This window comes from Nannospalax galili, unplaced genomic scaffold, assembly GCF_000622305.1.
Source record: "Nannospalax galili isolate Female #2095 unplaced genomic scaffold, S.galili_v1.0 scaffold861, whole genome shotgun sequence".
Lineage (NCBI taxonomy): Eukaryota > Metazoa > Chordata > Mammalia > Rodentia > Spalacidae > Nannospalax > Nannospalax galili.
Genome location: NW_008345581.1, coordinates 910,665 through 934,848, shown reverse-complemented (window position 1 = coordinate 934,848; position 24,184 = coordinate 910,665). Strand labels below are relative to the sequence as shown.

Below are 24,184 nucleotides of genomic sequence, written 5' to 3'. Positions count from 1 at the left end.
GCCAGATTTTGTTTTTTAATTCTATTCACAAGAGACGCCATTAAGAAAGTGAACAGGGAGGCAGAGGCAGGTGGATCTCTGTGAGATCGAGGCCAGCCTGGTCCACATCGTGACTTCCAGGTGGGCTGGGACTAGGGAGACCCTGTCAAAAACAAAAAAATCAACAAAAAAAGAAAGAGAAAGAAAAGAAGGAAGAAAGGGAGGGCGGAAGGGAGGGAGGAGGGGGCGAGATGTGGTGGGCATGCCTGTAATTCCAGCACTTCGAGGCTGAGGCAGAAGGATCATCACAAGTTTAAGGCCCACAAGGTCTACATGGCAAGTTCTTGGCTAGCCAGGGTTACATAGTAACACCCTGTCTCAAGAGAGGGTGTTCTAGTTTGTTTCTTCATGGCTGTGACAAAATACTCTGACTTACAGCTCCCAGGTCGCAGTTCATCAGGGAGCCCAAGGTAGGAACTCAGGGCAGGAACCTGGATGCAGGAGCTGGAGCACAGGCCATGGAGGAAAGCTGCTCACTGACTTGCTCCCCTGGCCCCTGCTCAGCCTGCTTTCTTTCTTTTTTTTTTTCAGTCTTTTTGAGACAGGGTTTTCCTGTAGCCCCAGCTGTCCTGGAACTCGCTTTGTAGACCAGGCTGGCCTCAAACTCACAGAGATCTGCCTGCCTCTGCCTCCCGAGTGCTGGGATTAAAGGCGTGCGCCACCATGCCCAGCTCAATCTGCTTTCTTATACAGCATAGACCCACCTGCCTAGGGATGACACCACCCACAGTGGGCTGGACCCGCCCAAATCACTCAATAATCTAGAAGATGCCCAAGAGACATTGCCACAAGCCAGTCCAATGGAGGCAATTCCCCAGTTGAGGCTCCCTCAACCCAGGTGTGTCAAATTGACACTAAAGCTATCCAACACAGAGGAAGAGAAAGAGAGAGAGAGAGAAACAGAGACACAGACTGCATAGTCACAGATCAGGAGAAAGGTCTGTGTAGTACATAGTTCTACAAATGATTCACATTCAGAATATAGAGAGAGCCCTAGAAACCAAGACCTAAAAAAAAAACCAAAGGTGAAACTCCCTTAGAATGTACCCCATGTGACAACGGTCAAGCTTGTTTGAGATGGTGATCATAAAAAGGGTATACAGCTGTCACATTGTCAAGACTCATGTCAAGGAGACTTGAGATGGGTTCCTTAGGTGGCGAAGGAGCTCGAACTCGGATCAGATCCTGCAGGTTGGGCACCCTAGGCCCTCACTTGCTCCCTCTACAACTAAGTGCCAAGCCCTGCCCTAGAGCTGTGCATTCCATTGTGTTCAAGTTATTATACATAAATACATTTTCAATGTGTATAAATCCCTAACTTGAAGCACTTTTCTAAACAGCAAGATGTGGGAGGTAGCTCAAAGCCCCCAGTCTTAGCAGAATGTGGAAAAAATAAGGAAAAAGCATTGAAACAAAGAGAACTATAGAAAACAGGCAGATTTAAAATGAGTGGATACTGAATCAAGAGAAAAAGCAACTTGAGAGTGGAACACTGTGCAGTTGCTTAATTGAACCGACCCTCCTGGGTTCTGCAGGGTACAGAGCACACTTCACTCACAGACTATCATGTGTCTGCAGGCTGCCCACAACAGAAGACCCTTGTCTGCTCTGTAAACTCACTCAGTCCAGAAAAGTGAGCACTAGCCAATGATGTGGTAAGACAGAGGAATAGCCTTCAAATGTGTAGGGTGAAAGGTAACTGTAGTTCGGCACGTAAGGGCACTTGCCACCAAACCTGAAGACCTGAGTTCAACCCCTAGGATCCACATGCTGGCAGGTGAGAATGAACTCCAGCAGGTTGTCCTCCGACTTCCACATGTACTCTGCCCCCAACACACAATAAATAAACATAACAAAAAGATAATATTTGAGACTGCCTAAAAGACAGTAGTCAAGGAGCTGGAGAGATGGCTCAGTGGTTAAGAGCAGTGGTTGCTCTTGCAGAGAACCTGGGTTCAGTTTCCAGCACCCACACTGTGGCTAACAACTGTCTGTAACTCCAGTTTCAGGGGAATTCAACATCCTCTTCTGAACTCTGCAGGCACTGCATGACACGGGTGCACTTACATACAAGCAGGATAAAATAGGAAATAATATATTTTTTTAAAAGTTAGTAGTAGTTGCCTAGGAGAAAAAGCCAAGGAGAGTTTCCTCAAGAACTCAGCACACTGAGGCTGGAGAGATGGCTCAGCAGTTAAGAACACTGGTTGTTCTTGCAGAAGACCCAGGTTCGAATCCCAGCACCCCCATAGTAGCTAACAACTGTCCATAACTCTAGTCCCAGGGGATCCGACAGCCTCTTCTGATCTCCATGGGCATTGCACGACATGGGTGCACTTTCCTACACGCATACACATAAAATAAAAATAATAAATAAAAAAAAAGAACTCAGCACATTCAATATCTCCTGCAGGTAAAGGGGAATTTAGAAAGGTACATGCAGGTCTAGGCCTAGAAACACAATGAAAATGACCTGAGAAGAGGAAATTAGAAAATATCTTGAAATTAATACCTTGAAAACACATTTGAAAATGAAAGTCAAACTATAAGAACTAACAAATTATTGAACTGAAAAGTACAATGACTGAACTGGAAAATTCAGTAGAGGGCTCAGTTCAGCAGGACATCTGAGCAAGCAGAAGACTGACCGAGGAACAGGACAAGTGAAATCTATGTCTGAGGGCCAAAATGGAAAAAGTAAGTGAACAGGTACAAGAGGACACCATTAAGTGACCGATTTCCGTAGCATGACGAGTACCAAGAGAAAGGGGCAGGGATTTGGAAAAATATCAGAAAACTTCCCCAATTTTATCAGACATGAAGCTACAAAAACAACTCGAACTCCAAGAAGAGTAAGTTCAGAGACCCAGACTACAACACAACCGTAGTGAGACCTTGAAAAGACAAAGAATCCTGAGCAGCAAGAGAGAAGCGACTCACCACACACGATGGATTTTCATTTAGATTAGCAAATGCTATTTCTGCAGAAGTCTTGGAGCCCTGAATACTATATACTTAAAATGCTAAATGAATCAAACTGTCAATCAAGAATGCTGTATCTGAGAAACAGTACTTCAAAAATGAGGGAAGCTTTTTAAATTAAGACTTCCCAGCCAGGCATGGTGATCCCAGCAGAGGTTGGTAGATCTCTGTGAGATCAAGACCAGCCTGGTCAACATAGCATGTTCCAGGCCAGCTGTGGCTACAGGGAGATCCTGTCTTTAAAAAAAAAAGAAAAATCAGGGAAACAAAAAACAAAACAAAAAGCCTTTCCAAGATAAAAAGAAGTTGAGAAGTTCATTACCTATAGACATGTTCCACAGGAAATGTCCTACAACAACACACAAAGTTGTGTGAAGAAAAAAAGATCTCCAGGACAGGTGGTGGCATAAGCAAACTGTGTAAGTAAAGCAGTCAGGGTTACAGTAGTTTGTTTTGTAACTCTACTTGTTTTTACATCATTTAAAAGACAAATGAAGACCAGATGGGTTCAATGATGCATTCCATCGTATATGTAAGGAGAAAATTTTAATAATTCTCTACAATCTCTTCGAGAAGATAAAAGTAGAGAGACTATTTCCTAACTTACTTTACGATGCCAGCATTACCCAAATACCAAAACCAAAGATACTGCAGAAAGAGAAAACCTCTCAGCAGAAATGAAAAAAGAAAAATCAAAACCTTATATAAAAAAGCAATGAGACTTGCCAGGCGTGGTGGCGCATGCCTTTAATCCCAGCACTCGGAAGGCAGAGGCAGAGGCAGGCGGATCTCTGTGAGTTCAAGGCCAGCCTGGTCTACATAGTGAGTCCCAGGCTACCTAGGGCTACAGGGAGACCCTGTCTCAAAAAGACCAAAAATAAAATTTTAAAAAGCAATGAGACTTAACTCAGGGTGATGCAAAGTTTGTTCAATCACTGAAAAGCAATAGATCCATCACATTAACAGGCTACAGAAAAAAGTTACTGATCATGTGAATAAACACAAGAAAGCATTTGACAAAATTCAATGCCCATTTATGACAAATAAAAGGGAGGAAAAAGCCCTCAGGCATCTAGGAATAGAGGAGAATTTTGCAAATTCTATAAAGAACATCTACCAAAAATCTTTACAGCCATAATCAATTCTAACGGTGAGAAAGTAGCAGCTCTTCCAGAAAAAAATCAAGAACAAGGGAAGAGAAGACAGACCTGCAGCCCTAGTGTGCAAGAGAGCAGGTCTGGCCAGCCAGGGCTACTTGGGCTACCTTGTCTCAAAAAAATAAAATGAAATAAAATAAAGAAAAGAAAGAAAAAGAAAAGGCCCACTTACTTCTGCTTTTCAATAGTCTACTAGCTAATGTAGCTTCAAAACAAAAAGGTGTACAAAAGGCACATCATCTGTGAATAATGACAATTTGAGTTTCTAATAGTCTAAGGAGAAAATCTAAACAAATTGACCAAAAAATATTGATGAATTCAAAATATATTCAATTTAATCGCCAGGCATAGTTGCATATCAGTTCAATCCCAGCACTTGGAAAGCAGAAGCAAGAGAATTGTAAGTTCAAGGTCAGCCTGGTTTACATAGCAAGTTCCAAGCCAGGTGAGGACACATAGCAAGGCTTCATCTCGAAAACCCAAAAGAAATAAATGAATAAATAAATATCGATTACTTAGCTGGACATATAGGACATGCTTGTAACCCTAGCACTCTAAGAAAGAGGCAGGGTGATGCAAGTTGGAGACCAGCCTGGGCTAGATAGTAGTCTCCACACATACATGCGCGCACACACACACACACACACACACACACACACACACGCACATACCCATATGAACACATACACTTGAAGTTTTTTTAGGCCTATTTCATTTTAAAAGATGGTTCAGTGTAAGAAAATAAATGCAATACATGAGATTAATGGAAAGCAGGAGAAAACCATATCTCTCAATTGACATACAAAGGATGCTGGACAAAATCTAAGACCCTTTCATGGTGTAAATATTCAAAATCCAGTAATAGAAATTTCCTTAATATGATTGGGGGGCAGGAGGATTCATGAAAAGCCACAGCTAAGCTCATGCTTAACTGAAAGAGGGAAGGCTTCCCTTATTAATAACAAAAGCAAGTCAAGAATCCAGTTGGGAGACTGTAGAGAGATGGCTCTGTGGTTAAGAGCACTGGCTGCTCCTCCAGAGGACTTGGGTTAGGTGTCCAGCATCTGTATGATGACTCATGACCATCTGTAACTCCAGTCTCAATGCTCTCTTCTGGCCTCTGTGGGCATTACATGCATGTAGTACACTTATATACACTCAGGCAAAATACTCATACACATAAAATAAAAATCAGTGTTTAGCCAGGCGTGGTGGCACACACCTTTAATCCCAGCACTCGGGAGGCAGAGGCAGGCAGATCTCTGTGAGTTCAAGGCCAGCCTGGTCTACATAGTGAGTTCCAGGACAGCTGGGGCTACAGGGAGACCCTGTCTCAAAAGGACTGAAAATAAATAAATAAATAAATAAATAAATAAATAAATAAATAAGTAAAGAAATCAGTGTTTAAAGATAATAATACAAAGAAAGTTTACAAAGCAATTCCAGTCACAGTAATATCTTAGAGACAAATGCTCAGGAATATACTTAACCTGGTCAGAAGGCACAGGGAACAAACATAAGATGACCATGTGGAAACATAGCCTGTGCTCCCATTGGAGACACTCTCACTAGGATGTCAGTACAGATTCAGGCTGAGTATCTTTTATCCAAAATGCTTGGGCCCAGGGTGTTTGGGATTTTAAGTTCTCTTAGGTTTTGGACTAGCTGTTTATACACAATGAGATTTCTTGAGCACAGGACCCAAAAGAACCCAAGTCTAAACATGAAATCTATGCATCTTTCAAACAGACCGTACAACACTTGCAAGTAATTTTATTCCATTTAGTGTGACTCATCACATAAGGTCAAGTGTGGGATTTTCTACTTGGGTCATAACAGTATTCAAAAGGCTTTGGCTTTTAGAGCTTTTTAGACTGCAGATTTTTGAGATTATGGAAGCTCATCCTATATTACCCAAGTACAAACTCAACACAATCCCTATCAAAATTCCAGCAACCATTTTTTTTCAGAAGCGGAACTCATTACTCAAATTCATAAGCTTTATGAATTTAATTTAAAACAGCTTTAAATCTCTAAAACAATCTTAGAACAAAACTGAAAACTAACACTTCTCAATTTTGAAACTTAACTACAAAGTTACAGCAATTGAAATGCTGTAGCACTGGAATACAGACAGACACCCAGAACAAGGAATAGAGCCAGTGCAGAGAGCACCCCAACAGCTACACCCCATGCAGCTACACCCCACACAGTCACAGCCACTGGATCCTGACACATACACCAAGCTCGTCCAGGGAGGGAAGGAATCGACTCCAACAAATTGTGCTGAGAGTTCTGAATTTCCACATGCAAAAGAATAAAGGTGAACCTCACATCACATACAAAATTAATTCAAATTCAACCAAACCTCAGTGTCAGAGCTAACATCATAAAATTTTTAGAAGAAACCACAAGAACAAATCATGACCGTGGATTTGGTAATGAGTCTGAGGACACCAAAACCACAGCAATGAAAAATAAAAAATAGATAATTTAGATTATCAAAATTAAATTCTTTTGTGCACCAGGATATATACTCTGCACCCATTAGAATGAACATTCCTTTCTTTCCTTTTCCTATCGATGTGTATGAGTGTTTATATGTATGTGGGTACACAGTATGCATGATGCAAGTGCATATATGTGCACGTGTGTGCATGTGGAGGCCCGAGGTTCATGTTGGGAATCATCCTCAGTAGCTCTTGCACCTTATTCACTGCAGCAGGATCTCAATCAAACCCAGAGCTCACTGATATAGCTAGCCTCACCAGCTTGCTCCAGGGACCCCCCATCTCTACCTTCCAAGCAGGAAATTAAAGGTGGGCTGCCCTGCCCACTCACCATTTATATGGGTCCTGGCTATTCAAATTCTGGTCACTTGCCCAGAAAGCACTTTAACCACTGACCATCTCCCCAGACCCAGAGTGGATATTATTTTCTAAAGTTATTTGTCTGTGAGAGGATGGAGAGGGAGGATGAAGTCAGAATCTTGTTATGAGACAAGTCACGTAGCCCAGGCTGGTCTCAAACTCACAGTCCTCCAGCCTCCGTTTCCCAGTACTAGAAATTCAGGTGCGTGCTGAACCAGCTGTTTTCTAAAACTGTATTGTCAAGGATGCAGAAAACTGAAATTGTGTGTCCTGCTCACAGAGATGGAAACAGTGTTTTCTCAGAAAGTTAAACATCAAACTACTACAACAGAAACCAGAAAACTACCACATAACCAAGTCATTTTGTTTCCAAGTGAATACCCAAAAGAAATGAAAAGAGAAACTCAAAGATATTTGCCCTGTAACAAAAAGTTACTATGTTACAGTAACCCAAAGAAATGACCAGAGTGTCAAGTAACCACTGATGAAAAAAATGAACAAACAATCGTGGACTCCAGGAGCCAGGTGTAAGATCTGGCAATAAAAAAGAATGAAGAATTGGCACACGTATAGCATTGGTGAGCCTAAAAAATATGCTAAAAGGGAGGGAGGGTCAGAGAGATGGCTCAGCAGTTAAGAGCACTGGCTACCCTTGCAGAGGACCTGGTTGGGTTCCCAGAACCCATATAACTTCCAGTTCTAGGTGACTCAATACCCTTTTTTGGTCTCCACGGACACCAGGCACACATGTGATACACAAACAGGCATGCAGGCAAAACAAAGCATTCACACACATAAAATATAAATAAAAATGTTAAAAGGCATATAAAAGTATGGATATTTTATGATTTCACTTACATGAAATACATAGGTCAATTCATAAAGGAAAATAGACTTGGATGACCAAAGGTTGCAGGTTAGGAAGAATTTGGAAATCCTGCTTAATGGGAGCACAGGCGTAAGGTAACGAACAAGATTTGGAAATAGTAGTCATGTTACCAATGTGAATGCAATAAATGCTAACACCAGAAATGGTTATATGGAACAGATTTTGCCATGGAAAAAAATTCTGGGGAGAATTTATGCTGTTGCTGCTGTTTTGTGTAAAGCAGGGTCTTGCTATGCAACCAGGCTGGCCTTGAACTCATAGCCCTCCTGCTTCAACTTACCTAGGGCCAGGACTACAGACATATGCTACCCATGCCCAAGTGACAGAAAGCATTTAAATGTTTTTCCTCAAAGACAAATGAAAGGCTGGACATGGTGGTGCACACCTTTAGTCCCAGCACTGGAAGGCAGAGGCTGTGGAATCTCTGTGAGTTCAAGACCAACCTAGTCTACATAGCAAGTTCCAGGCCAGCCAGGGCTACTCAGTGAAATGCTGTCTCAAAAAAAATGGGGCGGGTGGGTGTTAGGGGCTGAAGAGATGGCTCAACAGTTAAGAGCACTGGCTGCTCTTGCAGAGGACCTGGTTCAGTTCCCAGCACCCACATGATGGCTAATAACTGTCTTTAACTCCAGTTCCAGGGGATCTGATGCCCTCTCCTGGCCTCTTTGGGCATTGCATGACATAGGTGTACTTAACATCCTTGCCAGCAAAACACTCATAGACATAAAATAAATTAAAAAAAAATAAATAACCAGGGTGGGCGTGGTGGAGCACGCCTTTAGTGCCAGTACTTGGGAGGCAGAGGCAGATGGATCTCTGTGAGTTCGAGGCCAGCCTGGTCTAGCAAGTTCCAGGTCAGCTGACAGCCTGTGCTCTATAGTGAGACTCTGTCTCAACAATCATAAATAAATAAATAAATAAATAAATAAATAAATAAATAAATAAATGCAAAAACAAACAATGAAACAAAAGACAAGGGAAACAGTGAACACAGACAGTGACCACAGTGCATACCTCACACAACACAGTCCTGAGGGGTCTCCCTCAGATCTGCCCGCATCACCAGATGTGAGAGAGAGTGAGTGCTAGTCATCTGTCAGGTGCTGACTACTGCACCTGCAGGTACCACTGAAGGCTGGAGATGCAACTGCGAAACATCAATCCCTTCAAAGAGGAGAGACAGAAAGTGACCCCTTGACAAGACAGGCCTTGGGGCTGAGGAGGGAGGTATCTTCAAAAAGAGAGCTATAAAAGGAGCATCCCAAGATACTAAAGACGTAAGAGAAAGCTACTTTCACAACATGCCCCTCAGTTTCTCCCTCTGGTCATGAAAGGGCAGAAGGCAGGCAGGGCACTGAGCACACAGGCAGCCTGGGTCGCCAACTCCAACCCCAACCCAAGGTTTCTGGGGCCCCATCCTACCTGAGGCCACCTTGGGCTGGTTGCCAACAATTCCAATGGTCCTCCCATTCATTCTGGCAAAACCAACAACAATGTTCTTGGCATAATTGGGCATAATCTCAAAAAATTCTCTCTCATCAACAACCTGTAAGAATAAATTTCTTCCTGAGCTCAAAATGATCAAGATAAAAATGCCAACACAATCACAGGTGGCCACACAGAATGATAATATGGAAGCTCAGCTTGGCCTCAATTTCCCCAAGTAACCACTGACGAATGGACACAGCAACCCTCGCCCACACGGCTGCGGATAGCGGGGGCCCTTATTTGGTGCAGCTTGTTGGAAAAATTTTAAACTTTGAATCTGGCATTAGTCACAGAAATTGGTATGAAATGACTTAAGCTTACATAAAAATGTCAAGAACAGTACAAAAGAAATTCATTACACCTTGTCCAGATGCCTCATGTACCAACATTTACCACCATGACCTCTCCTTCACAATGGCCTTGCCCTCATTTTTACACAGAGATAATGTCCCCCGAATCATCTAGGATGAGCTTGCAGGTCCTCCCTGTCTAGTCTCTAAAAACAAGGACACAACTGCAGTGACATCAAAAGCAGACAGTATCTGATTTTTACTATACTACCTTCATCAGGCTTTACCAGCCAGTACAATAACATCCTTTACATCAACCAAAACCTGGTCTAGAAGACCACCAGGAACTGCTGGTACGTCCCAGTCCAGTAACTTTTCCCCCAACAGTATTCATGGTCTATCGTTGGGACACTTCTGAAGACAGCAGACTGCTTATCTTGGGGAGCGTGCCTTCTGTTCCCGGCTGTTTGCAGTTTCTTTGTGTCTTGCTTCAGGGTAAGCGTTCTGCCAGGAGACATCATCACATCTCAGGGACTCACACCAGGCCATGATGGTGGTGGCCTACTCAGCTTCTTCTCTGTCAAGCCACTATAATTTGTAAATACTTCTCCTGTTCTTTATCAAACTTTCATCAAAATGCAGAGCCTTGTATGTTCGATTTAACCTGATGGTTGGTTCTTGCCAGTCTCCACTGCTGCTGCAATGGCTGTCAAGGATAAGTCCAGTTCCAAGGTTCCTTCTGCATGTATCGGTCAGCATTCTGCAGCAGGAAACACCACTCACTGCCTCTTCGCTTCTTTCAGGAAGAGTTTTTTAGGGATTCTTTTGTTCTATGGATTGTTTTCTTTTACTGCTGCTATTATTATTATTATTATTATTATTATTATTATTATTCTTTTTGAAGCAGGGTCTCTCTGTAGCCCCAGCTGTCTTGGAACTCACTATGTAGACCAGGCTGGCCTTGAACTCACAGAGATCTGCCTGCCTCTGCCTCCCAAGTGCTGGGACTACAGGCGTGCACCACCATGCCCAGCTTTACTGCTATTATTTTATGTTCAAACTATCTGAGTCTGCCCAGGAGTACTTGGTCCTAGATAATTGATTCTCTTCTCTTTTTAAATTTTCTATTGTGTGCATAAGTCATTAGCCTGAACGTATATATGTTCACCACATGTGTGCAATGACTATAGAGGCCAGAAGAGTGTGTCAGATTGCAGCTGGTGTTACAGCCAGTTGTGAGCTGCCATGTGGGGACTGGAAACTGAACCAAAATCCTCTACAAGAGCAGCCAGAGTGCTTGAGCACTGAGCCATCTCTATAGCCCTGCCCTTCATTTTTTTTTTTTTTCCGGTCTTTTTGAGACAGGGTCTCCCTGTAGCCCCAGCTGTCCTGGAACTCACTACGTAGACCAGGCTGGCCTTGAACTCACAGAGATCCACCTGCCTCTGCCTCCCAAGTGCTGGGACTAAAGGCGTACGCCACCATACCCAGCCCCCCTTCAATTTTTTAATGTAACATTTAGTGTGTGTGTGTGGTGTGCACACGTGTGTGTGGTGTGCACACGTGTGTGTGTGGAGGTCAGAAGATAACTTGTAGGAAAAGTTAGTTCTCTCTTCCACCATATAGCTCTTTAGGGATCATACTCAGATCTTCAGGGCTTGGTGGTAAGCACCTTTACCCACTGAGTCATCTCACTGGCTTTGTGATCTTTATTTCATCAAATGTAATTTTTTTTCCTGAATTCACTCATAATCCACTTTTGTGAATTTCCTTGTGCAGCTGCAGGTAAAATTTCCCGCCAAATGCTACAGAGCTCAGCCATGAAGAGGGGCAGTCTAGCGATGGCTGCTGATTCCTACAGGTTCCCCAAATAAAGGAGACAGGTCATAGGGAGAAAGTCAGGCTCCAGGACAGGTTGAGCTGACAGAGCCATCAGTAGTCTACCAAGCAAGGACAGCTGAGGGCAGTGTGTGCGAGAAAGACACACTGTGACACCGTAGTCTCCGTGTCCAACACGGCTGCTTTGGCCGAACAAGCCAAGGAACTACATTAAGGAAAAGGCACAGTGGCTCCTGTTCACCACGGACCTCCACATACATCATGACCCAACACGAGATGCCTCACATTCTCTCCTTTTTCTAGAAAATAGGGTGCCCTGATCATACAGCTCCCAACAATGGCATCCAATAAGGATGGACCCCCTCCTTACTCCAGGCTCGGGATATGGCACCAATCCCATGCATCTAAGTGCCTTCCAAAAGCCCCTGAGTTCTGCTGACCCAACTGGCCACCCCTCCCTCAACTCTCAGGTCCATCTGGGCCATTAGGGGTTTGCAGCCACTATTTCCTACCAGAACACCCTGCGTGGTGGACCCTGGCCCCCTGTGTCCCACCTATGCTGACATCAAGGCCAAGTCTCATAAAGCATGGCTGTGGCCGAGCGAGGCCAGGCAAGACAGGAAACATGGTGCTTACAGAGTGTATGATGTCCAGCATGTCATAGGCTTTGGTTGATTCCAGAGGGACAATCGTGTCAAGCTCAGGAACCAGACGGTCACTGGAAAAGAGGCAGATGGAGTCAGTGGCTTCTGTGGGGAGCTAGGAAGGAAATGAAGGTGACACAACATGGGGACTGGGTGGTTCTGTCCCCATTGGACCTGCACAGAAATATCATCGTCACCACGTCACTAAACATAAGCTGAGTGCATACCAATTCATGAGATTTTTTGTTTGTTGTGAGACAGGGTCTCTCTGTAGCCCCAGCTGGCCTGGAATTCAGTATGTAGACCAGGCTGGCATCGATCTCACAGAGCTGCCTGCCTATCTCTCTCCTGGGACTAAAAGCATGTCCAACTATGCCCAGACTTTTTCTTTAAACAGGAAAAAATGAGATTTTTCACACAGTTCTAATTCTTTCATTTACCCCTTTTGAATGATTCTTGTATCACAGACCCAGAGTGAACTCTAAAGGAACAATAGAGCAGGACAGAGCTGAGGAAACCCCACTCTAACTTCCCAACATCAAAGGCTAACGGGTGGGGCTGGAGAGATGGTTCAGTGGTTAAGAACACTGGCTATTCTTACAGAAGACCCGGGTTCGAATCCCAGCACCCACGAGGTGGCTAACAATCATCTATAACTCCAGTTCCAGGGGATCTGAAGCCCTCTTTTGTCCTCCCTGGGCACTGCAAGACACAGGTGCACATGCTGGCAATACACATAAAAAAAAAAAAAAAAATTTAATTAAAAAAAATCAAAGAGAAAAGGGCAAGAACTCGGACCGCAGCACTGGCATTCTGCAGGAACCTCAGTGGGTAAACATTCTCTGTAGGAAGGTCAACCTACAGCTCCTTTAAAAAGCAGAGCTGAAGACCCACTGCACAGAATCACTTGGGATCAAACTGTCACATATTGGCCTGTGACTCTTCCTGCAGGGCAGGGAGCTCAGGCCAGAGCTGGCACCCACCCCACGCAGGGCTCAGCAGCTCACATCCCTCACAACCTCCTTTACAACAGACTCTCAGGCCTTCCTGCCTATGTGGGTGGCCAACGGCAACACTCACCCCCAGATGCTGCCTCAGTACAGGTTTGACCTTGGTCAGGCCAACTTCCCAGACAGCTCTACACTTGGCATGGCCCCAGCTTCTCACGGGCCACCAAACAGCATCCCTGGGCCAATGCAGGCCACTCAGATACTCTGGATCCTTAGACCACATCTTTCGGGCAAATAATGCTCTAAACCCTTTTAGAACCCCAAACAGCTGCTCAGTAAAAGGGCAGTTTCTGGGTCTTGTGACCACTCTCCCTTCCTGTGGCCCCCTGGTTGTGTCCCCTGAGGAGTGGGAGCCCTGGACACATGACTTCAGGGCAACAGGAGCTCAGGTATCTAAAGGTGGTCTCTCCCCAAAGGATGCAGTTCCTAATCCCTTCTGAGAAACAAGGCCAAGCCAAGTGGTTCTAATCTGCAGTGGAGGCAGACAACAGAGGGCAGCCCAGTGGTTTCCTGGCCGGGCCTCCAGCCTGCTCTGTGGTATGCTTTCCCCAGGTAAGGCAGTGGACCCCAAACAAGGAGAATGCAGGTCTTTGCAAGGCAGCCAGCCCAGCATCTTACACAGGCCAAAAGCAGCACACCCAAATGCAACTCTTTAAGGATATACTGTTCATGTCACTTCGGTTGTTTCTATCAAAATAATATTCCATCTCCAAGTTCAGACTACTCAAAAGTCTTAACAAAAACAAGATGTTTTGTTTTGGATCTACTCTCGCCCCCAAGCTACCCATCAGACACTAGATAGGTAGAAAGCAATGAAATCCTCCTGCACTGCTCCTGTTCCCAAATGTCCCCAGCCGTGCCACCCTCCTCCGCACTGCTGAGAACCTTGCTTACACACTACTATCTGCTCCAAGATGCCCAAGACAGGTCCTGTCAGGGCAGAGGGGCCAGAGGACCAGAGAAGGCAAGCTGGCTGGAACCCACCTGGGATCATGGCACTCTCGGATGGGAGCCGGGTCCTGGCTGCTGAGGGGCAGGTAGTTGATGAACTCGCGGAGGTTACACAGGGCATCGACATCATTCTCAAAAGCTCTATGAGCCACACCTGAGAACACCGGGAGCGTGGAAAGGCCGGTGAAGGGAAAGATGTCATGTGACGATGCTGGCTGGCCTGGCTGCAGCCAACCAGGCCCACAGCTCTGCCCAGGAAGGGCGCACAGCACGTGCCTCCAGACAGACACAGCTCGGTTCATAGAGCCATTCTCTGTGCTCTGCGCTCGGTCCTCTGCTCTCAGAGTGGCCTCCACACCTATCCCCACACCCTCACTTTCCCCGCATTCACACTTTTCCTTGTGGTTGCTGTGGGACACTTCTCTATCAGCTCTGACAGTAGCAGCTCAGTCTCCCCTACCCAGAAAGGGCCTGGAGCACAATGGGGGAGGGGCCAGTAACAGCAGAAGGTAAAGAGGACCTAGCTGGCTCTGGAGAGGGAATCAAGCCATTGTACTGGAAAAGTGTTCTGAAATAAAGACCAAAACAATAAGGCCACGGGCATGATGCAGGCTGTGGAGCTGAGGACTCTCTCAGGTCCATCATTACTGCATAATCTCTTGTCCCCGCAGCAGCCAGAGGGGTTTTTATGTGAAATGGTGAGGTCTCTACTCAATCACCCTCCTTGTTATTCCCCAGGGCCTTTGCACAAGCTACTGCTTATGACTGTAGTGTTTCCCCTGACTCACACACACTGAACTCCTTCAAATCTGCTATCCTCTCAGTGAGGCCTACCCTTGCACCATATGTGAAACCAACAATCTGATCTCTGTACCCTGTTCTTTTTCCACAGAACACAGTACCTCCAGACACACTACTTTCTTGTACTTTTTTGTGTGTTTTAGTACCTAACTCTCACACTGAATATAAGCTCCACATGGAGAGGGGTTTCGTTGCTCTCTCCATGGATGCGTTCCTAGCACCCAGCACAATACTTCACACACAGGTGTTCCATGACTAAGAAGCATCTTCAATAGGACAGAATTCTTTTATTCAAGAAGTACATGTAAACTAGCATAGCCACTCTGGAAGAGTCTGGAATTCCTCAAAATGATAAACAGCTGTCTCACTGAGAAACCCCACACCTATTCATATACCAGCAAGAAATAAAACAACCGTCCATGCAAAAACCTGTGAACAAATGTGTAAGATAGGGTACTAAATTAGATATATAAGATATATAGATATAACAAATATAGTACATACATATTAGAAAACCAAAATATCTATTAAGTGACCAATGGATAAACAACATATGGTAGAACCAGGGCTGTGGCTCAGCAAGAGAGCATGTGTCTAGTATGCACGAGGCTCTGGGATTTAATGTCCACCACTGATTTTTAACAGTATGGTTTTTTTTGCTTTTGTTTTAATTTTTTTTTATATGTATGCGTGTATTGCCTGCATGTAGGTGAGTAAACCCATGCTGTGCAATGCCCGAGGAGGACAGAAAAGGCTGTCGGATCCCCTGGAACTGGACTTACAGACAGTTGTTAGCTGCCATGTGGGTGATAAGATGCAAACCTGGGTCTTCTGCAAGAACAACCAGTGTTCTTAACCACTAAGCCATCTCTCCAGCCCCAACATGTTTTAAAATTATGTGCATGTGTATAAGTCTATGTGTGGGTATGAAGATGTGATTGCAGGTGTCCATGGAGGCCACAGGCCAGTTGTGAGCAGCTTGACATGGGTGTTGGGAATCAAACTCAGGCCCTCTGCATGCATTCTTAACCACAGAGCCATCTCTCTAGCTCCTCCACCACCGATTATTTTTTTTTATGTGTATGAGTGTTATACCTGTGTGTGTGTAAGTGCACCTGTGTCTTGCAGCACCTGTGGAGGACAGAAGAGGGTGTTGGATCCCCTGGAACTAAAGTTATGGACAGTTGTTAGCCACAAGGTGGGTGCTGGGATTTGAACCTGGCTCTTCTGCAAGAACAGCTGCTGAGCCAGTCCCTGATTTTTTTTTTTTTAAGTGAAAATACAATCAAGATAGCCCACACCCATAATCCCAGTACTCTGCAGACTGGGGTAGGAGAATAATGAGTTCAAGGCCAGCCTAGGCAACAAAGTGAGATCCTGTCTCTATAAAAAAAAATTACATGAAGGAATGTAGTGCTGATGCGTGATACAGCATGGAGAAGTCTTTAACGATGTATGCTTAGCTGGGTGTGGTGGCATGGACTGTAATACCAGCAGAAGCTCTTGCAAGTTCAAGCCAAGCTGATCTACATTGTGAGTTTTTGGCCAACCAGGGGACCAGTGAGACTTTGTCTTAAAGCAAAAATAAATTTAAGAAGTGCATTAGGTAAAGAAACCAGCCATGTACCAGACATGGAGGCACACTTTAACCCCAGCACTCAGAAAGTAGAAGATGGATCTCTGTGAGATTGTGGCCTGCCTGATGCATGTGTTCACACATGTGTACTGGTGCACATGCACATGTGTATGCATGCATGTAAGAGACCTGTGTGTGGTAGATACTGGGACTCTTCCTTGATCATTCTTCCACCTTATCCTTTGAGGCAGGGTCTGTTAATCAATCCCAGAGCTTGACAATATGGCTTACCCTCACTAGCGAGCTTGCTCCAGCTCTCTGAGGCTGGAATTACAGGCAGGCTGCCATGTCTACCCAGCATCTACATGGGCTCCTGGGATCCTAACTCCAGTCCTCTTGGTTGTGTGGCAAGCACTTTAACTGCTTAAGCCATCTCCCCAGCCATGAGCTGTAGCCTTTGTTTTTAAATATTTATTATTTTTAATTTATGTGTATGAGTGCACTGCCTACACGTATGTGAGTGCACTCGTGTCGCAAAGGTCAGAAGAGGGCTTCGGATTCCCCTGGAACTGGAGTTAAGGACCATTCGTAGCCGCCATGGGGGTGCTGAGACTCGAACCCGGGTCCTCTGCAAAAGTAGTCAGTGCTCTTAACTGCTTCGGCTTTTTAAAAGTCATACTTCAAAACTAAAATGGAAGCCGGGCGCAGTGGTACATGCCTTTAGTCCCAGCACTTGGGAGGCAGAGGCAGGCGGATTGTTGTGTGTTCAAGGCCAGCCTGGTCTACATAGTGAGTTCAGATCAGATGGGACTACAGGGAGACCCTATCTCAAAAAGACAAAAAAAAAAAAAAAAAAAAAACCCAAAAATAAAATGGGGTTCATAAGACAGGCAGAAGAAATCTTAAGAGACGGGAAGGAAGGATAGAGTACATAGGCATGAAAGCAGGAGAGGGAACTACGTGGAAGAAGGTGGGGAACCAGCTGGAGGTGGATGGGGGTGTAGGGACAGTGATGGGGAGGGAGACAAGTTAGGACCAAGAACAGTAACACATCTGCATGAAAATAGCACAAAGGGGGCTGGAGAGATGGCTCAGGGGTTAAGAGCACTGCCTGTTCTTGCAGAGGACCTGGGTTCAATTCCTAGCACCCACATGGCAGCTGATAACCACCTGCAACTCCAGTTCCAGGGGATCTGACACCCTCTTCTGGCCTCTGTGGGTAATGCATGTATGGGTGCACTTGAATGTATGCAAAATAACAATACATATAAAAGTAAATAAATTAATTTAAAAATTTTGCAGGGCATGTTAGTGCACACCTTTAGTCCCAGCACTCAGGAGGCAGAGGCAGGCAGGTCTCTGTGAGTTCTAGGCCAGCCTGGTCTACATAGTGAGTTCCAGGACAGCTGGGACTATATGGAGACCCTGTCTCAAAAAGACAAGGAAAAAAAACAATCTAAAGAAAATAGCACAAACACATTACTCTGCATTACTCTGTTAACTTAAAAATTAATTAAAAATTATCCAGGTGTGGTGGTGCACGCCTTTAATCCCAGCACTCGGGAGGGAGAGGCAGGTGGATCTCTGTGAGTTCGAGGCCAGCCTGGTCTCCATAGCAAATCCAGGCCAGCTATGGCAACAGGGAGACCTTCTCAAAAAGACCAAAAAAAAAAAAAAAAAAAAAATTAAAAACTTAGAAGACTGTGTCAGCTCTAAGACCACTAATAAGACACATCTCCATTTTACAGACAATAGGAAGGGAATGCTGGCCAATAATGATGCAACGCTTTAGATACTACAAGGCGAGGTCCTAACAGTCACCCAGCCTCCTGCGGCTTCCCAGTCCTTCTGGAGGCACCTGTCTTGCCCCATCTAGCTACACTGCTCGCTGTGTGGCAGGCAATATTCTCACAGCTAGTTTTTGTTTTTTTTTTTTCCAAAAAAATACACAATTGCAAGCCCTACTCCAAAAGCAAGTAGGCACTCACTAATATCAGGACCATGTCTGTTCTCTCTAGGCCTTTCTATAGAAATAACTTTTGTCTCAAAGCCAAAGCAAAGGAAAACCCACAAGATACCATTTCTTTGAAAGTTCAGGTGCTATCTACTATGACCATCACCTAGACAATGAGCTTTAAGGTCACTTTAAAGAGTATTAAGGGGCTTGAGAGATGACTCAGCAGTTAAGAGCACTGGCTACTCTTGCAGAAGACCCAGATTTGAATCCTAGCACCCACATGGCAGCTAACAACCATCCATAACTACAGTTCCTGGGGATCCGACACCCTCTTCAGACCTCCACGGGCACTGCAGGACATGGGTACACACACCTACCTACAAGCAAGCAATACACTCATATACATAAAATAAAAATAGTAAATAAAGTTTTAAAAAAGAGAGTATTCAGTAGACCAGAGAAATGGCTCAATAGTTAAGAAGGGAGGGGAGGGGAGCTGAGGGAAGGGGAGAGAAGGAAGAAAAAACTTAAAAAAAAAAAAAAAAAAAAGACTATCAGGGAGTGAGGCTAGCTCAGTGGAGAAGAGTTAACCTAGCATGCAAGAGGCCCAGGGCTTTATCCCCATGCCACTGAAGAAACTTGAGACACTAAATCTACCTTACTACTTATGTGTGTCTTCCTAAGGAGGTGGTATTTTGAAAACATTCCTCATTCTCCTTTGCAATGCCCTCTTCTCACCTTTTGAGGGCAGGAAGGCCAGGGTCAACCTCTCACCTGACATGGTGGTGTGGGTCTTGGCACCACCCAGCTGCTCCTGAGTGACATCCTCATTGGTGACAGACTTCACTACGTCAGGGCCAGTGATAAACAGGTAGGAAGTATCCTGAAAGCAGATTTCCACAGCAGTAAATCTCAGTTTACTAGAGCTGCTCAGAGTTCACCCAGTCAAGACATCAGTGCAGAGAAGGTGAGAGAAACCTACAGGTCGAAGGAGGCTAAGGACTCCTTCCCATGCCAAATGCCCCAACGAGAAATCTCTGTTGCAGGATTCTGTCTCAGCAAATTACCTGCAGTGCAGCTTAACCAGGGTTCACACTACAGTGTGGCTAACTCAAGATCATACGACAGGCTAACCCAGGGTCACACTGCAGTGCAGCTTAACCCAATGTCACACTACAGCATGGCTAACACAGATCACAACATGGCCCTGACTCGGAGTTCCCATACCATGTGCTTGGCACTTCACAGGATTCTGTCATTAAAACCTTAAAAACTGTTGTCACCTCTCACTTATGAGAAGAAACTGGGGTACCAAGATGGTAACAACAAACCACTTTATATGAAGCTATTGGTTTTTGTTGTTGTTTTTAAATTATTTAATAAGCACTTAATCAGAAGAAGCATTTCATTACAACAGCAATGACATATTCAATAACAATTTCCAGAGCTAAGATGCATCTCTTTCAAGACTGGCTGTAAATTTTTAGGTTTACAGTTGAATTAATACAGTTATACAATATTGTACTCAGTATAAACACTATAAGATATAAAATTAAATGAGATTATAACCTTTAAAAAAGATCTCCATTTCATTATTAAAATACATTTTTGTATAGAAAAATTCATTTTTAATGCAATTGACATTAAGGTGTTTGCACATGCGTTCCTAATCTCTATATATCTAATTATTACTAGTCATAGTCGGTTACTTTCTGAGCTCCTTGGCATCTGAGAATGGATATAAAGTCGTCAGGTAGATTTCAATGGTAATGTTTTTCACATCTACTAATTATTAAGGAGCAAATTTTTATGCTTTGAACAATTATTTTTAATCTTTTTTTTTAAATTTAATAACCACATGATTAAAAGAAGCATTTCATTACAGCTTTAACATATTCAGGAACACACTCCAGAGCCAGGATACATCTCTTTCAAAAGCGGCTCTAAATTTTAGGTTCATAGTTGAATTAATACAGTTATACAATATGAAACTCAGTATAAAAACTGTGAGATATAAAACTAAATGAGGTTTTACTCTTTTAAGAAGATCTCCATTTCATTTTAAAATATGCTGTTTCCTACATTTTTTTTTAATATGTGAAGGTAAGTCAACGGTCCTGCTTGACCATGTTGGCTTTACTTGGAAGCATGGAGGAAATGTTTCCTCTCTGTTAACCCTCCTCTACGTAGACTGGACACTGGTTCAAGTCCACCTCGTGGAGTCTCCTCCGCCTCCTTAATCAAGAGGACAGGTGACCCACCACAATTACAGAACATTTTAGGAGATGCTCATAGTCCCTTGGAACTAGTCAACCTAGGAGGGAAGGAGCAAAAAGTGTCCTTTATGTCCCTCTGACCAAATTATTATAGACCTCAAAGTATGTCTCTTAAACACCCAAGAAGCTTAGTTCCACCAGTCTGGTACTGTGTGCCATGAAGACAAATCTTGGGCAAAGATCAATTGTTCTCAGAAAAACCTTACCTAGACATATATTTCTTGATCTGGTATGTATAATTTGTCAGTAGATTGTTGGACTAATATGGTTTCCTCTGGTTTTTAAAACTAGCTAGGCATTATTTATCTCTCACATTGTCTCACCCCTCCATCATGGTTTCCCCAATTGAGGTGCCCCCATTTCCCCCCTTTCTCCCTTACTAATACTTCTCCTATGGTCCTACCTCTCTTGAGCTCCTTCTTTCCCTTTATCCCGTAGGTTCCTTGTATACCCTGCCCTCCCCCCTCCCTTAAACTAACCCAATTTTTATCCATATCTCCCTATTAAGGCCTGTTTCCTACTGTTCTTCTCTTTCAGATTCTTTTTTCCTTTACCTCCCTGTTTCCTTTCCATTATCCTGGCTCCTGTAGTTATGTCTGGATACACACTCACTTATCAGGGTTTGGCTCTAGGATCCACATGTGAGGGAGAACATATGTCGATTTTTTTTTTTTCTGAGTCTATATTACTTCACTTAGTATAACAGTTTCTAATTCCATCCATTTACCTGCAAATTTCATGATTTCATCTTTCTTTACTGCTGAGTAAAACTCCATCGTACATATGAACCACATTTTCATTAACTACTCGTCAATTGAGGGACACTTAGTTGCTTCCATCTCTTAGCCATTGTGAAAAGAGCGGCAACAAACATGGATGTACAAGTGTCTCTGCAATAAGACGAGTTCTTTGGGTGTATGCCAAGGAGTGGTATAACTGGGTCAAATGGGGTTCATTTGTAGTTTTTTTAAGAGTTCTCCACACTGCTTTCCATAGGGGTTGAACAAGTGGCTTTAATTTTCATTTCCCTAATTATTAGTGATGTTGAACTTTTTTTTTTTTTTGGTCTTTTTGAGACAGGGTCTCCCTGTAGCCCCAGCTGTCCTGGAACTCACTATGTAGACCAGGCTGGCCTTGAACTCAGAGATCTGCCTGCCTCTGCCTTCTGAGTGCTGGGATTAAAGGCGTGTGCCACCCCCCCCCCCATCCTGAACATCTTTTAAGATGCTTCATAGCCATCTTCTTCTTTTGAGAACTCTCTGTTCAGCTCCTTAGCCCATCTTTTAATTGGGTTACTTCTTGTCTTGATTCTGATTTTTTAGTTCTTTATATATTCTGGATATTAAACCTGTCAGATGTGTCACTGGTGAAGATTTTCTCCCATTCTGTGGGTTTTCTCTTCACTTCCCTGGTTGCCTCCTTTGATGTACAGAAGCTTTTTAGTTTAATGAGGTCCCATTTGTTGATTCTTGACCTTGTTTCCTAAGCAATTGATGTCCAGTTTAGAAAATCCTTTCCTACACCTATATCTTGTAGGTTTTTGCCAATGTTTTCTTCTAACAGTTTCAGAGTTTCAGGCTTTACATTGAGGTCTTTGATCCATTTGGAATTGACTTTTGTGCAAGGTGAAAGATAGGGGTTTAGTTTCATTCTTCTCCAAGTGGAGATCCAGTTTTGCCAGCACCATTTGCTGAACATGCTGTCTTTCCTCCAGTTAATGTTCTTGGCCCCTTTGTCAAATATCAGGTGGCTAAAATTGCAATTACTCATATTTGGGTCTTCAATTTTGTTCCACTGATCTATGGGTCTCTTTTTGTGCCAGTACCATGTTGTTTTTATGACTATAGCTCTGTGATATAGCTTAAAATCTGGTATAGTAATCCCCCGGCACTGCTCTTACTGCTCAGGGTTGCTTTGGCTATCCTAGGTCTTTTATGCTTCCATATGAATCTTAGGATGTTTTTCCAATTCTGTGAAGAATGTCATGGGATTTTGATTGGCATCACATTGAATCTATAAATGGCTTTTGGTAGGATGGTCATTTTTCACAATATTAATTCCTCCAATCCATGGGCATGGGAGGTCCTTCCATCTTCTGAAGTCTTCCTCAATCTCTTTCTTTAAAGATTTAAAATTTTTATTGTAGAGCTCTTTAATGTCTTTGGTCAGGTATATTCTGAGTTGTTTTTTTTTTTTTTTTCAGCTTTTGTGAAGGGGGGTGTTTCCATATACTTTTTCTCTGGTTTCTTGTCACTGGTATATAGAAAGGCAACAGACTTTTGTAGGTTAATTTTGTAACCTGCCACTTTACTGAACATGTTAATAATTTCTAGGAGTTTTCTGGTGGAATTTTTGGCATCTCTTAGATCTAATATCATATCATCTGCAAAAAGGGATAATTTGCTCTCTTTTCCAATTATTATTCCTTTGATCTCCTGCTCTTGTCTTATTGCTCTTGCAAGAGTTTCAAGTACTATGTTAAAGAGAAGTGGGGATAGTGGGCAGCCTTGTCTGGTTCCTGATTTCAATGGGAATGCTTCCAGTTTTTCTCCATTTAGAATGATGTTGGCTGTGGGTTTGTTATATATGGCTTTAATTATGTTGAGGTATGTTCCCTCCAGTCCAATTCCCTCTAGGACTTTGAACATAAATGTATGTTGAATTTTGTCAAAGGCCTTCTCTGCATCTATTGAGATGACCATGTGGTTCTTGTCTTTGAGCCCCTTTATATGATTTATGACATTTTTTGACTTACATGTATTGAACCATCCATGTATCTATGGGATGATCATGGTGGATGATCTTTGTGATATGTGTCTGTATGCAGTTTGCAAGTATCTTGTTGAGAATTTTTGCATCCATGTTCATTAAGGATATGGGTCTATAGTTTTCTTTTTTGGTTGTATCTTTACCTGGATCTGGTATGAGAGTGATGTCGGCTTCATAGAAGGAATTTAGAAGTTCTCCCTCCATTTCTATCTTTTTGAATAAATTAAGTAATATTGGATGTAGATCTTTAAATGTCTGATAAAATTCTGTGTAAATCCATCTGTTCCTGGGCTTTTTTTAGTCAAGAGGTCTTGTATTATTGTTTCAATTTCTTTTTGTGTATGGGTCTGTTTAATCTGTTAATCTCTTCTTGGTTTAGTTTTGGTGGTTCCCATGCCTTTAGGTACCCATCCGTTTCTTTTAGGTTTTCAAATTTAGTAGCAAATAGGTGGGGTTTTGGGGGGTTTTTTTGTTTGGGTTTTTTTTTTTTTTTTTTTTTGAAGCAGGATCTCCCTGTAGCCCCAACTGTCCTGGAACTCACTATGTAGACCAGGCTGGCCTTGAACTCACAGAGATCCACCTGCCTCTGCCTCCCAAGTGCTGGGACTACAGACATGCACCACCACGCCCAGCTGCATATAGGTTC

At 43.5% G+C, this 24,184-nt stretch overlaps 1 protein-coding gene across 2 annotated transcripts in view; it reads right to left on the bottom strand.

Annotated features, from left to right (window-relative positions):
• Pccb (propionyl-CoA carboxylase subunit beta) overlaps positions 1-24,184 on the bottom strand; it is an 88,898-nt gene that overhangs the window by 6,904 nt on the left and 57,810 nt on the right. For both annotated transcript variants that reach the window (XM_008841642.3, XM_029567627.1), the window contains exons 7-10: positions 19,268-19,376; positions 14,193-14,313; positions 12,191-12,272; positions 9,360-9,483 (exon numbers count right to left, since the gene is read on the bottom strand). In XM_008841642.3, the coding sequence (XP_008839864.1) occupies positions 9,360-9,483; positions 12,191-12,272; positions 14,193-14,313; positions 19,268-19,376 (436 nt within the window). The remainder of the gene's footprint in view (positions 1-9,359; positions 9,484-12,190; positions 12,273-14,192; positions 14,314-19,267; positions 19,377-24,184) is intronic.